The 15,894-nt window shown below is 41.0% G+C and overlaps 1 protein-coding gene across 5 annotated transcripts in view; it reads right to left on the minus strand.

Moving 5' to 3' along the window:
- LOC133630853 (zinc finger protein 521-like) overlaps positions 1–15,894 on the minus strand; it is a 289,433-nt gene that overhangs the window by 29,965 nt on the left and 243,574 nt on the right. For all 5 annotated transcript variants that reach the window (XM_062022664.1, XM_062022661.1, XM_062022663.1 and 2 more), the window contains one exon: positions 8,889–9,004. In XM_062022664.1, the coding sequence (XP_061878648.1) occupies positions 8,889–9,004 (116 nt within the window). The remainder of the gene's footprint in view (positions 1–8,888; positions 9,005–15,894) is intronic.

Here is a 15,894-nt window from a genome sequence, read left to right on the forward strand (position 1 = left end):
ACTTCGGGAGAGCAGTGACATGAGACTATCTTCCCATTATTGCACCAGTTGTTATTGATATATATACAAACACCACCGCCTCGGGATTTACCAGTGAGAGTTCTGCTCCTGTCCGACCGAAACATAGTTAGCCCCTCGATGCTAACTGCCTCGTCCAGAACGGTTGGTTTTAGCCACGTTTCTGTGAGAAATATGGCGCAGCAGTCTCTCATCTCGCGTCTTGCATATAAATCCAGCTTCAGGTAGTCCAGTTTGTTCTCCAGGGAGCGGACATTTGAAAGCAGGATGGAAGGAAGCTGCGTTCTGTGAGGATTAGCCTTTAGCTTTGTTGTTAGCCCCGCTCGGCATCCCCGCTTCTGCTTCCGATCACACCGCTTATGTCTCCTCCGTCGACGGTCCCCGCTGGTACTTGACTACGCTGCTTCACAGGCCGCTGGATGTAGCCGGCATAGTATTCCGAAGCTAGCGAGGAGGTCCAACGTATACGCATCTTTTGGTCCAAAACGGCCCGATCTATCCACATCCAGAATTGTCTGGCGGTCGTATGTTACCACGGAGTGTCCACGCTGGAAGCCAGCCATGAAATTCACAGAATTTACCGGTATATTTGCCAAAATGTTCTATTACTACCATGAGCCTCTGAAGTTGCAGCTGAGCAGGGCGCCGCCATCTTGAGAAAGCAGATGGTAGTCGCACATAAGATATACTTGTAGACTGCAATATGACGCCAGTAAACAACACCAAAACTTTAAATGTTCCATTGAAAATAAAGAACATTACACACAGCACTCAAAAATCTGTCAAAATGTTTTAGTACGACTTTGAAGCCACACCGCTTGATGGATTGTCGGCCCATTACGGCTACCGGAGTCAGGGATACAAGTATTACTATGGTGTGTGTATAAGGACCGCAAAATAGTCATTCACATCGACGTCCCACTGGGGTGAGTTTTTCCTTGCCCTGTGGGCTCTGTACTGAGGATGTCGTTGTGGCTTGTGCAGCCCTTTGAGACACTTGTGATTTAGGGCTATATAAATAAACATTGATTGATTGATTGAAAATGGCACCCATTAGTGGACATATTATCTGCCGTTTTGTTTCACAATATTATGCAAAACCAACTTTTTTATGGTCAAGAAAATATGTAAAAAAAATTTCCAGGCTTTCGCAGCCCACATAAAAATGTAGCGGGCCAGAATACACATGGCTTTCCCCCTGCTCAAGATGGCAGGTGCGTAGACACATCGGTAGAATGGACAGCACCATGAATTTTTTACCATGAATTGATTTACGTGGACCGTGACTTAAACAAGTTGAAAAACTTATTCGGGTGTTACCATTTAGTGGTCAATTGTACGGAATATGTACTGTACTGTGCAATCTACTAATAAAAGTTTCAATCAATCAATCAAAGCAGCATCATGTACGTATTCATCGATGGGGCTTACAGTACTTTCTAGCAGCATGCTAACTTCTGGTTTCATCATACTTTTGTTTGTTTTTCTCTTTATAGCATGCATTTTGGGGGTTTGCGTGTGTTTCGGACGTTGCTGCATGTCACTGCACTAAAGTAGATCCAAATTTCATTTCTATAGCGTCGTGCCTTGAGAAGACGACCTGTAATAGAAACGCTTGCAGAAATCTGAGATAGTGTCTATTATGAGATCATTATCAATGCAAAAATCACTACGTGTACATGCTGGCTCCCTTATTTCTCTCTAGCCGTGCATCTCTCATTCACCCACCTTATTTTCCGCACCGGACAAGACGCTGTGTGGCTGTTTACACTGACCCGGTGACCGCAAAGCCTATAAATACGCTTAATTAAAACACCGGAATTGGTCACAGCTTGGCAATCATGGCCATCACACAGGGCGAGAGGAATCTCATTTGAGCAGAGCATGATGCAGATGTGCACGCACTCGTCACTCGGCAGCACTCATTAGGCCGCGGATACTTCTGGATTGTCTATGAAGGAATCCTTTTAAAAGGCACTCCAATTAAGCTAGGGTGTCCTGTGGGCGTCTTAAGAGGGGGAAGGCAGGGAGAAAGAAGGCATGCAGCCGCCCCAACACCCTCAATCACGACACGACTTAACACATCATTTCCAACCTGGTCCAGGGAATAAAATTGGAGGATGGGGGAATAAAAGACAGCCAAGCTTGAAGGGGAGGCGGAATTAAAAATAATAGCAAAATAACAAGATTTGCCAATTGTCTGCCATCTCATTGCTGTGAAACTTCAAATCTATTTATTTTTGTAAGAATGTCTGACGTCCAAAGGTAGAAAATTATCATCCAGTTTTTTACTTATATATGCAAAAATTATCTATAGTAAAGATTAGTTAAATAACAAGATTTTCCAATGTTCTCTCTGAGAATGGATTTCAAAAAAACCTCCAGTTTTTGTCTTATCTTGCAATGCAAAAATGTAATAAAATGAATAAGAGATAGCAAAATAATTGCCAATATAACAACTTTCACATCTGAAAAAATTAAATACATATATATACTACAGGCCAAAAGTTTGGACACACCTTCTCATTCAATGCGTTTTCTTTATTTTCATGACTATTTACGTTGTATATTGTCACTGAAGGCATCAAAACTATGAATGAACACGTGGAGTTATGTACTTAACAAAAAAAGGTGAAATAACTGAAAACATGTTTAATTATCTAGTTTCTTCAAAATAGCCACCCTTTGCTCTGATTACTGCTTTGCACACTCTTGGTATTCTTTCGATGAGCTTCAAGAGGTAGTCATCTGAAATGGTTTTCACTTCACAGGTGTGCTTGAAGCTCATCACAAAACGCCAGGTAATATGTGTCCTAAAAAGGTGCCATTTTGGTATCCTTTTCCACACACCATGATAATACCGGTATGTCGAAGCGCAGTACGCCTGATTATGGTAGCCGTAATGCACCGACAATCCATTAACCGGTGCGAGTTCATAGCTTACCAAAGTCGTACTAAAACATTTAGACAGATTTCTGAGCGCCGTGTGTAATATTCTATATTCTCAATGAAACATCAAAGTTTTGCTCTTGCTTCCTAGCATCATTTATTTAATAGGCGTCAACTTGCAGTCCACACCTCTTACGTGTGACTGCCATCTACTGTTCATACTTATCATTTCACCATGTACCAAATAAAATGGCTACTAGGTCCAAAAGGACAACCAGAATTAATTCGTACATTAGGCAATATAATGCGAACGATTTTAAGTGCGCCTTATAGTCCGAAAAATAGGGTATTAAAGAACAATAAACCAGAAAATTTAATCCAAATAATGTTATGTTTTCTTTGACTCTGACTATTTTCCTAGTCCATTCACCAGTCGTGCGGCACACACATTTGTGTGTACATAAAAAAACGGCTTGCAACTGCAAAAGGGCTGTTCAAAAGACATGATTTGCTTGCAAACGTCACATCGCTACTGCAAATTGTTGGTCACTTCTGCGGGACCGCTTTTGTGTATGTGCACACACACTAGAAGTGTGTGTTTGTATCTTATTTTTAGACAATTTGTATTTAGTTCAATTTGGAATTGTTCCCAAGCCATGCTACTGTATGTATTAGCATATAGTACAGGCCAAACGTTTGGACACACCTTCTCATTTCAATGTGTTTTCTTTATTTTCATGACTATTTACATTGTATATTGTCACTGAAGGCATCTAAACTATGACACCTGTGAAGTGAAAACCATTTCAGGTGACTACCTTTTGAAGCTCATCAAGAGAATGCCAAGAGTGTGCAAAGCAGTAATCAGAGCAAAGGGTGGCTATTTTGAAGAAACTAGAATATAAAACATGTTTTCAGTTATTTCACCTTTTTTTCTTTAAGTACATAACTCCACGTGTTCATTCATAGTTTTGATGCCTTCAGTGACAATCTACAATGTAAATAGTCATGAAAATAAAGAAAACGCATTGAATGAGAAGGTGTGTCCAAACTTTTGACCTGTACTGTATGTTTAAAAAAAGGTCCAGCTACTGGGAAGTTAACATATCTGGTGTAAAGATGGTTCAAATGTGTCAAAAACAGACACTTGCTTGAATATTTTTCAGGGGTAAGCGTTGGCACATTAAGAATTTGGGGATGGTGAATATGCATGGGTACCAAATTTGGTACTTTTTTAGGTACCGACCAAAGTCTGACGGCACTATATTTCAATACCTTTGTTACATGTGACATTATGTCTGGTTTCACTCAGAGTGGACTCAACTGAACTGCCTCTAGGTAATGTTACAATTCTCCATGGCAACAAAGTAAGAAGAAAGCGCTAAAAAGTAAAAATAAGTGGAGTAAAAAAAAAAAGTAACGCCTCCAATGGCTGGCCTGCTGTAACCTAAACTTCTGTGCTTCTTCTCAGTCCGCCTGCTCATGTCAGATTTAAGCTGCGGCTAATACCGGGCACCCATCAGTTAATGAATCTGCCTAATTAATCCAGCCTGGCAGCAGAGACACGTACCGTATTTGCGGCTGGAAGTTTGTTATCAGGTCTCGCATTGCAATGTGCCCGGGGACATTTTTTTTGGTCTCATAAGAGTTAGTGAGAGGCTCTTTTGTAGCGTGTGTGTGTGTGTAAGAGGGTCAGAGAGAGCCTGCGTGCCCTCCCCATCAGCACCTCATGAAATATCTTGCTCTATATTTTAATGGGGTGAGGGAGAAGAGGTGTAAAGGGTGAAGATTGTATGAGCATGGCAGAATAGGGATGGGGCGGAGGGGCCCCTGGGGGGCTCTCAAAGCAAAGGTGGTACACGCATTTGCCTGCTATTGTTTTGTCAGTGAAGGAGGGAGATTATTCTCCTTTGGAATGTGCAATCCAGGCCACAGCAGCCTAGGAGACAGTCAATCTGACCACTCTGAGGGGATCCACCGAGCGGGGTGGGTGGGTCCTGGGAGGGCTGATTAGACGGATATACTCCCATCATCCATCTAGACAGGCTGGGTGGAAATTGGCAAGGCCCCCTTGCAGGGTAGAGTTCACCAAGGGCGGGGAGGAGGAGGCTGCACTGGATCTCAGCAGCAAATTAATAAAATATTATTCCTGCTACACTTTACCTCCACCTGCCCAGCTGCCTCTTTCCCCCCACCCAGCCCCGGGCTGCCCTTTGACCCATGCAGGATGAGGAGCCCGGGCGGCCGGCGAGCGGGCCAAAGAGTCAGGGAGAAAGTCCGGAGTAGACACTGAGAGCTTCCACCTCTCGCACTGCTGGAAGACAATTCCACTTCATACAGACTGACAAAGGGGCCGCCCCGCCCGCCCCCCGCCTCCCGTGTCAAGGAGACATTGTGCACGACAAGTTAGACAACAAGTCAAAACTGCAACATTTGAAATAAAGACTCATCTATGCGGGCCGTTAGGGACATTATTCAGAATTACCTCTCATGCATACTACTGAAACACTCTTATACACACTACTGAAATGCTCTCACATAAAAAACTGTTTTTCTCTCACACACACTCCCGAAACACTCTCATATACACAGTTGTGAAACACGCTTATACACACTACTGAAATGCTCTCACATAAACAACTGAACTGTTTTTCTCTCACACACACTACTGAAACACTCTTATACACGCTACTGAAATGCTCTCACAAACAACTGAAATGTTTTTCTCGCACACACTACTGAAACATTCTTATACACACTACTGAAATGCTCTCACATAAACTGAAATGTTTTTCTCTCATACACACTACTGAAACACTTTCATACACACTACTGAAACACTTATACACACTACTGAAATGCTCTCACATAAACAACTGACATGTTTTTCTCTCACACACACACTACTGAAACACTCATACGCTTCTGAAACACTCTTATACACACTAATGAAATGCTCTCACATAAACAACTGAAATGTTTTTCTCTCACTCACACTACTGAAACACTCTCATACACCCTACTGAAATGCTCTCAGATAAACTGAAATGTTTTTCCCTCACAAACACTACTGAAACACTCTCATACACTACAGAAACACTCTTACACACACCTGAAATGCTCTCACATAAACAACTGAAATGTTTTTCTCTGACACACACTACTGAAACACTCTTATACACACTACTGAAATGCTCTCAGATAAACTGAAATGTTTTTCTCTCACATACTACTGAAACACTCTCATACACTACAGAAACACTCTTATACACACTACTGAAATGCTCTCACATAAACAACTGAAATGTTTTTCTCTGACACACACTACTGAAACACTCTCATACACACTACTGAAATGCTCTCACATAAACAACTGAAATGTTTTTCTCTCACACACACAACTGAAACACTCTCATACACACTACTCAAACACTCTTAAACACACTACTGAAATGCTCTCACATAAACAACAATGTTTTTCTCTCATACACTACTGAAAGACTTTTTTCTAACAGACCCTCATACGCATCGAGCACATAACACTGCAAATCAAACATACAGCAGTTTTCTATACGCGCTGCTCGTATAGTACGTACTGTGCGTTCCCCTTCATAATAAAGTGCCACGGGTCTGTCTTGTTGTGCTCTAATCTGTAAAACTACCTAATCATACACAGAACGACTCTCACGTCTTTCAAATAAATGTCAAAACACAGCTCTACCAGCGCACTTTCTTTATACTTGTTTAATTGCGGCGACCTATCAACAGTTAGGCATGCATAATGGGCCTAAATGACTATGTATTATTCTAATTGATCTTTTCTGTAACACCGTTAGTGTAAGAAACGCACATTTGTAGTTGTTTCTCGATATTTCTACACAAATAGTCACACATTTTGGAGCAATTAGTAATACGAGCAGAGACGTTTTTCCTGATCGAGGCCATGTTTTTCAGCCAATCTTGCTCAAATTTTACACACATGTACTTGCTATTTAACTTAGCTGTTTGATAACAGTGCGTAGTAACTGTAACATAAACAGTGAAGAATAACTACGACATAGACAACTCAGTAGGGTTGCATGTTTGGGGAAGTGTTCACCCTTTTGTGTGCAAAGTTTCAGCAGTAGCAGAGTTAGCTTACATCAGTACTTCGAAAATATTGGGGTGGGAGTGAAGTGAATTAATTAACTCATATTATGTTTTGCATATGGTGAATGTTCATATTCATCTTGGAGAAAGCAAACCACCGAGTTCAAGTAAATAGTGGTATTTCAGTTTGAGCACATAATAAGATAAGGCCCCTTAGTCTGACATTCGCAGGTGGATTGGATCACTTCTCGTCGGAAAGAGGCCCTAATTGGGACTTCGGAATGCAAAAGTGATAGCCCTATCCTTGAGAAGAGACTACCTGTCTAGCTCAACGCCGACATTTGAGTTATGACTTAAAGCAGTTGTTTTCCCGACACTTACACACAAACATCTCCTTTTATGGTCAGGATGTGCTCTCCTGACTTAGCACACACACACACACACACACACACACACACACACACACACACACACACACACACACACACACACACACACACACACACACACACACACACACACACACACACACACACACACACACACACACACACACACACACACACACACACACACACACACAGAGAGACAGGAAGGAGGAATATACAACTGATGGTTTGGCTTCTCCAAGTTAGGAATGCCTCATTTTTTTGACTTGACCTCCTCCGGGTACTGCAGACCTGTATAATGACGCTCGCTTGTAACAAAGCAACTTTTTGTTCAGCAAAGCGTCTCCGACGTCTCTTTTGATCCAGCCGCACTGCCGTGTTACTCATCTGTCCGGACGAAGATGATAGGACCAGAAATACACATCAGGAGGAAAGCAGGACTCTTAGAATTAATGTTTTTTTATTATTAATCAAGGTTTCCGTAGGGATCAATAAAATATCTATTGATAATAATTTTCCACTTTCATAAGTTGAAATGCTGCCAAATACCCACCTGTATGTTTACATATTGTGTTACAGGAGACAATCAGGATCACATGATAAGCAAGTTCTCCTGTTTGAAGTAATTTACAGATACCAGAGGAGCCTATTACTCTAGAAAATGAATAAAATGTGCTGACCCTGTAGCCCTGGAACCCTAGTAAATAATCCAGGAAGTGCACCTGTTTAATTCAAATGACCATCAGATAATGATCACATTCACCTTCCCCCTGGCACAGACCTTCTGCTGGGTTTAAAAACTGGACCTCCTTAAAGAAATACGTGATGATCAATAAGCAGCCGCGCTGACCCCAGTTTGAATCCACTCGCAGAACAGAACCATCTCTTCTTTCTCTATGCCCGCTCTGGCAAATTGAGAAAAATGCCAGTGATTAGACTTGGTGGTTTATAGGCTAAGATTTTAATAATTCATCTTTAAACGGTAATACAAAAATGATGCCATATGCACCACGGAGAATCCCCCGAACACAACAGAGCGGCTAAAAAAAAAAACACACCACCAGTGTAATAAAATAATAAGGTCTGTTTAATTTTTTCGCGCTCCCTGAGGAGCAAAGAGGGAGGGATTGCTTGAAAATGGAGTATCGCTCTAGCACTGCGAGTTCGGAAGTCCAACTAGTAACTTTGTTGAAGGGCAGATATGGCCTCCCCTGAGGACCAGGCTCATATTTAGCCACGAGGCCTCCTCAGTGATTAGAAACCATATTGACTCCACCGTGTTTTTGCGTCTGCACTGTGCGTAATTACCTCTTCAAAAACGAGCATTCTGCTAATCCCCTAATTCCAGATATTTTACTGCACCAACGGTCTAATAAGCAAATCAAATCATATCTGGGAATCACAAATGAGTTTTCCAACGGACTGAAATAAGTCCTCTTCTGATCCTCAAAGCGTAGTGAAGGGGTAGGGGAGTGAACTGTCCCCGCCCGGATTGGAGCTCACCTGTAATTCCGTCTGGAAGAAGAACTTCTGAGGGCAATGCGAGCAGTCGTAGATCTTATCTTCCTGGCCGTGAGCGGAGAAGATGTGCTGCTGGAGCTTGTTGGCCTGCACGAACACTGCACAGAGAGAAGAAGAGGAAGCATTAGACTTGTTCAGGAGCCTGGCATTAAGACTTTATGCAGTTGTTTGGGGCCACAAACTTCAGTAGCTGATCATCAAGGTGGTCGTCGTACTCTGCAGGTGTTTGCTTGACTCTACTTTGATGGACTAAATTGCCTCATGGATACAGCTGTATTCATTTTATTTAGCGGTGAGTCAACATGTCCTTGTAATAGTTTCAGTTCAGTTTAGCAGCATCGCGGCCATGCCCATTCAAAAGCCCATAGAAATAAATGCCAATTTAGCATCGCTTCGAAAGGCGTCATCATGACAGACTTACTGCCATATTTCTAAAACGACTGTACTATTTTAGTTTATATTGCAACCGAACCTTTTTCCTAAAGGTATAATTTCTAGAGAACATTTGCTTTTTCATATTTTTTGTCCCATTTATTGTGTTTTGTTTTCTTTTTCAATTAATGCCATAGTAACATAATATTTTTGAATTGAATTGACTTCACTGCGGTAAGAGATCAACTTGTTTCTTTCCCCCTTGGGAAATGTAATTGTTTACCTTTTCCTATACAGTACAGACCAAAAGTTTGGACACACTTTCTCACTCAAAGCGTTTTCTTTCTTTTCATGACTATTTACATTGTAGATTGTCACTGAAGGCATTAAAACTATGAATGAATACATGTGGAGTTATGTACTTAACTAAAAAGGTGAAATAACTGAAAACATGTTTTATATTCAAATTTTTTCAAAATAGCCACCCTTTGCTCTGATTACTGCTTTGCACACTCTTGGCATTCTCTCGATGAGCTTCAAGAGGTAGTCACCTGAAATGTTTTTCACTTTACAGGTGTGCTTGAAGCTCATCGCGAGAATGCCAAGATTGTGCAAAGCAGTAATCAGAGCACATCTGGAATAATGTAAACCCACTTCACTGGTAGTTTTTAGCGCTTCCATAGCGAGATATAAGTTAGAACTTTACGCTAATTTATATTAGAAATGGCAACAGCAGAGGATGAATGTCCCATAATAAGAAGATAGAGAAAAAGAAGAAGCTTATCGACTACGGCATTGGCACGGACTACAATGGTGGACGTGCGCAAATTTTCAGGACTTATGCAGATCTCAAGTACACATCAGCAGGTACCAGAAGGTAAGAAAAGTTGGTTTTGCATAATATTGTGAAACAAAACGCCAGATAATATGTCTGCTAATGGGTGCCATTTTGCGGTCCTTATACACACACACCATAGTAATACTTGTATCTCTGACTACGGTAGCCGTAATAGGCTGACAATCCATCAAGCGGTGCTAAAATATTTTGACAGATTTTTGAGTGCCGTGTGTAATGTTCTTTATTTTCAATGGAACATTTAAAGTTTTGGTGTTGTTTACTGGCGTCATATTGCAGTCTACGTGTATCTCTTATGTGTGACTGCCATCTACTGGTCACACTTATCATTACACCATGTACCAAATAAAATTACTTTGAGGTTGGTAAGCACAACCGGAATTATTTCGTACATTAGGCGCACCGGGTTATAAGGTGCACTGTCGAGTTTTGAGAAAATGAAAGGATTTTAAGTGCGTATTATAGTGCGAAAAATACTCCAAAAAGACCGTCCCATGGAATTTTCCAGCAATTACAAAAGTTGCCAGTAACCATGGTTTGAATATGATACAATAGAGGTGCATGGATGTTTGACCTATGGGGGGGAAGAGTCAGTACAAGTCAAACTAATTGTGTAATATTTGTATTATTTGTTCATTATTGAATACGTTTGTGTTGCCGCTGCCCAATACTAACACTTGTGTTGCTGCTTACGTGCATTTTGGGCTCCACTCCACGTCCGCACATCCCCTCATGCAACTCTCAAGGTTTGGTAAGTTAGTTTTACTCAATGTACAAGGCCCTACTGCAGATGGCATCCGCTACATAAACAGTATACAGTATGTAATAGATATTGTCAGGATTTTGTGCACGCAATCATTGTTCATCCTGATCGTTCATCCCATACGTATTTAATGAAAAAGTTCACATTCAGAAGCCTTCATTCCACTCGTGCACATTAGAGTTAGGGCCTTGCTGCAAGCATAACGGCAACAAAGGCAGCATCCTAATTGCATTTGCCTGAATGGAAACTGAAGAGAACATGTCAAACGACAAGGAAAATGACTTAATTACAAACAAATGATAGCGCCATTCGAAATTGCATAAAACAACAACTATAAAGATGTTAGCGGATCAGTGATACAACCACGGTCAAATCCACGACACCGGCTGCATAATGCTTTGGGAATAATGATGCTCCTTATTTAGCACCACTGTGGGAACAACAAGCCGGGAAAAAATAAACAACCGTAAAAATTGGCATGGCTTCAAGTGCAAAACATGGCCTCCATTAGTCTACATTGCTAATTATATTGACAGTATAAATATTCATGCACTGCTTATTAGACTGCATTCACCAGCATACAAACACTGTGTGTGTGTGTGCACACACACACACACACACACACACACACACACACACACACACACACACACACACACACACACACACACACACACACACACACACACACACACACACACACACACACACACACACACACACACACACACACACACACACACACACACACACACACGTGTATATGTATATATATGTGTGCTTTAATTAAGCCACCGTCCACACTGGCAGAGCTGAGGGGATAACGGTGGTGTGGGTCTTGAGTGGATGTGCCTTGAATGTGTGGGTGTGTTTCAGCCCTCTCAGAGGAGCACTTCAAACATGCCGTTTGTTATCCCAGACCCCTGTGCTTTAAGGACGGCTGTCTCATCTCAAAGGGCGGAGAGAGAGAAAAAAAAGTTAGCATGTGGGAGCCTTCATTTCAATTTCTTACAGCTCAAAATAACTTTTCTTCTAATAAACCCACCGTGGTGCCAGGCAGCTGGGGAGGAAGACGCAGAGGCTCGGGAGGGCTTGGGTCACGACGGCCCCCTCTGCGCGGTTCTTGGCGGCATTTACGTGGGCCAATTTCGAGCTCACCTGGGTGTGTTAATTATTGAGCCATGTGCGTCCGAGAGTCGCACATGAAAATTTCAAGGCGGAGGCGGACACACTGTGGCTTGGTTCTAAGGCTGATCTAACGCGGATGACACGACAGTAGTGGGCCTCATCCGTGACAACAACGACATGGACTACAGGGAGGAGGTGAAACATCTGGTTGACTGGTGCAGAACCAACAACTTGGTCCTGAACGTCGACAAGACCAAGGAGATCATCGTCGACTTCAGGAGGCACCAGTCCAGCCACACTCCACTCTTCACCAATGGCACGGCAGTGGAGATCGTAAGCAGCACCAAGTTCCTGGGGGTGCAGATAACTGACAATATGACCTGGTCCGTACAGGTCATATTGTCTGCTGAATATGACCTGTAGGGTCATACTGCTGAACTCTTGTAAAAAGAGTTCAGCAGCGCATGCACTTTTTGCGTCGGATGAAAAGAGCACAGCTCCCTCCCCCTATTCTCACCACATCCTACAGAGGCACTACAGAGATCGTACTGACCAACTGTATCTCTGTCTGGACTGCAGCCTGCAGTGCCTCAGACTGGAACTCTCTGCAGAGAGTGGTGAGGACGATGGAAAAGATCATAAGAACTCCTCTTCCTCCTATCCAGGAAATCGCAAAAGCTGCTGCCTGACCAAGGCTCAGAAAATCTGCAGAGACTCCTCCCACCCCCACCAAGGACTGTTTTCACTGCTGGACTCTAGAAAGAGGTTCCGCAGCCTACGTAGCAGAACTTCAAGGTTCTGTAACAGCTTTTTCCCTCAGGCCATAAGACTCTTGAACGCATCATAATAATCCCCTCAATTCCCCCCCAAAAACGGATTAACTCGCTGGAATATAAAGATAATATAACATACATTCATAAACATGGAAGCATATGCAAAAGTGCAATATATTTATCTGTACAGTAATCTATTTATTTATATCTGCACCTTATTGCTCTTTTATCCTGCACTACAACCAGCTAATGCAACACAATTTTGCTCTTATCTGCACTGTAAAGTTCATATTTGAATGGCAATAAAAGTCTAAGTCTAAGTCTAAATTGCCTATAAGCTAACAATGAAAATTCAATATGGTTCGCTTTTGCTAGAGTACGTCATTTCTCGTTTTTGGAAATATTTGGCACGATGAAACTGTTCCCTCTACCTAAGAATCAGAAATGGTAAAGTCCCATCGTGTCACTTCATCCTCCAGGAAGCAAAAGGTGGCCCGCTAGTGCCATTTATCATCCAATGATGGAGGATACTTTGACCCCTTCGATACATGCTAATAGCTAGGCCTGGGCCGACATAGTCGATAAATCGATTAACCAAACGATAAATGAAAATCCAGTTGGTAACTTTTCCAGCGTCGATAATCGCCATATGCATGCATTGTTATGTGCTGCAAGAGGCAGAGAGGTCACTCTTTGCAGCAGCTACGAGCATTTGTATTACAAAACCCAAAACCAGTGAAGTTGGCACGTTGTGTAAATGGTAAATACAGACAGAATACAATAATTTACAAATCCTTCATTTACAAATTCAATTGAATAAACTGCAAAGACAAGATATTTAATGTTTGAACTGAGAAACTTAATTTTTTTTTTGCAAATAATCATTAACTTTGAATTTAATGGCAGCAACACATTGCAAAAAAGTTGGCACAGGGGCATTTTTACCACTGTGTCACATGGCCTTTCCTTTTAACAACACTCAGTAAACGTTTGGGAAGTGGGAGACCAATTTTTTAAGCTTTTCAGGTGGAATTCTTTACCATTCTTGCTTGATGTACAGCTTAAGTCGTTCAACAGTCCGGAGTCTCCGTTGTGGTATTTTAGGCTTCATAGTGCCCCACACATTTTCAATGGGAGACAGGTCTGGACTACAGACAGGCCAGTCTAGTACCCGCACTCTTTTACTATGAAGCCACGCTGTTGTAACACGTGGCTTGGCATTGGCTGGCTGAAATAAGCAGGGGCGTCCATGATAACGTTGCTTGGATGGCAACAAATGTTGCTCCAAAACCTGTATGTACCTTTCAGCATTAATGGCTATAAGCCATAATCATCAAAATTGTTTCAAAAGAAGGCTTGAAATATATTGAGTTTAATGTTATGAACCTATGTCATTTATACAAAAGTAGTTTGACTTGTAAATCAAAGTTGTGTAATAAACAAACCTTTGTGCCATATTCAAATTTTTTGAGCAAACAAATTGTTACATTTGTTAATCGAGTTATTCAGTAAGAGTTACATAGCGTAGTGCAGAGAAAAAAAGACAAAACGCTAACAAACAATGCATACTAAACAGTAAATCTGTAACTACCGTATTTTCCGCACAGTCTATAAGCCGCATCCACTAAACTTTCAAAGAAAAAAATATTTTACTGGCCCGCGAATGGATTATCTATGGCTCCCGGGATGATACTTGATTAGTATTAGAACCGGCCCGCAGGCCACAGCCGCCTGGTGCTGTTTTGCATGCAGCAATACTCCATCAGTGTTGGCGCTAGGAATTTTCAAAATGGGGTCCCCAAGTCAAAAATGGGGTCCTACAGTAAATGTTTGGGGTCCCACTTTTTTGTAACCGTTTTGAAAACAAATGATAAATGTATGCATTATCCTGTTATGTCTCACATTCTATGTTTTGGAAAAAGGTTGTCATAAACGTTACTTACTTCATAAAAAATAAAAAATAAAAATAAAATACATTTTTATTAGGGCTGTGAATCTTTGGGTGTCCCACCATTCGATTCAATATCGATTCTTGGGGTCACGATTTGATTCAAAAACGTTTTTTTTCCCGATTCAAAACGATTCTCTATTCATTCAATACATAGATTTCAGCAGGATCTACCCCAGTCTGCTGGCATGCAAGCAGAGTAGTAGATTTTTGTAAAAAGCTTTTATAATTGTAAAGGACAATGTTTTATCAACTGATTGCAATAATGTAAATTTGTTTTAACTATTAAATGAACCAAAAATATGACTTATTTTATCTTTGTGAAAATATTGGACACAGTGTGTTGTCAAGCTTATGAGATGTGATGCAAGTGTAAGCCACTGTGACACTATTGTACATTTTTTTTTATTTTTTATAAATGTCTAATGATAATGTCAATGAGGGATTTTTAATCACTGCTATGTTGAAATTGTGACTAATATTGATACTGTTGTTGATAATATTCATTTTTGTTTCACTACTTTTGGTTTGTTCTTTATTTATTTAAAAACATTTTTTTAATAAAATGTTTCTTTTTTTAAAAATCGATTTTTTAAAATGAGAATCGATTCTGAATCGCACAACGTGAGAATTGCGATTCGAATTCTAATCGATTTTTTCCCACACCCCTAATTTTTATGCAAATGTGAATGTATTCTGTTATTAACATTCATTCACTTTCTTCTTTCCTTCATGGATCTAAACTTTTCTATATTTTTATTGTAATATTTTCAGAATGTGATAGTTCTATTTTTGGCCAAAGTAAGACAAAGAAAACAATGTGAAGTTGTCTTTATTTTTTCGTTTTAATGCCATGCTTTTAATAGTCCGGCCCGCGTGTGCACATATTGTCCTCCATGCGGCCCCTGAGCTAAAACGAGTTTGACACCTCTGGTTTAGCTGATTAGAGAGCTAGCTTCCGCAGGTAATGAATCCATGACTATGACTTCTGTTTTGTTTGGTCAGCTGTTTTACTGCCGCGTGACATGCACTGTTTGGAAACAATTAAGGTATGTAAATAAACATTTACAAAATCTTTCGTACCAGTATATATCTGCAATGCGGCTAATATATGTACAAATATTTATTTATTCTAAAATTTGGTCGGC

The sequence above is a fragment of the Entelurus aequoreus genome, linkage group LG16 (genome assembly GCF_033978785.1).
Source record: "Entelurus aequoreus isolate RoL-2023_Sb linkage group LG16, RoL_Eaeq_v1.1, whole genome shotgun sequence".
NCBI classification, from domain to species: domain Eukaryota; kingdom Metazoa; phylum Chordata; class Actinopteri; order Syngnathiformes; family Syngnathidae; genus Entelurus; species Entelurus aequoreus.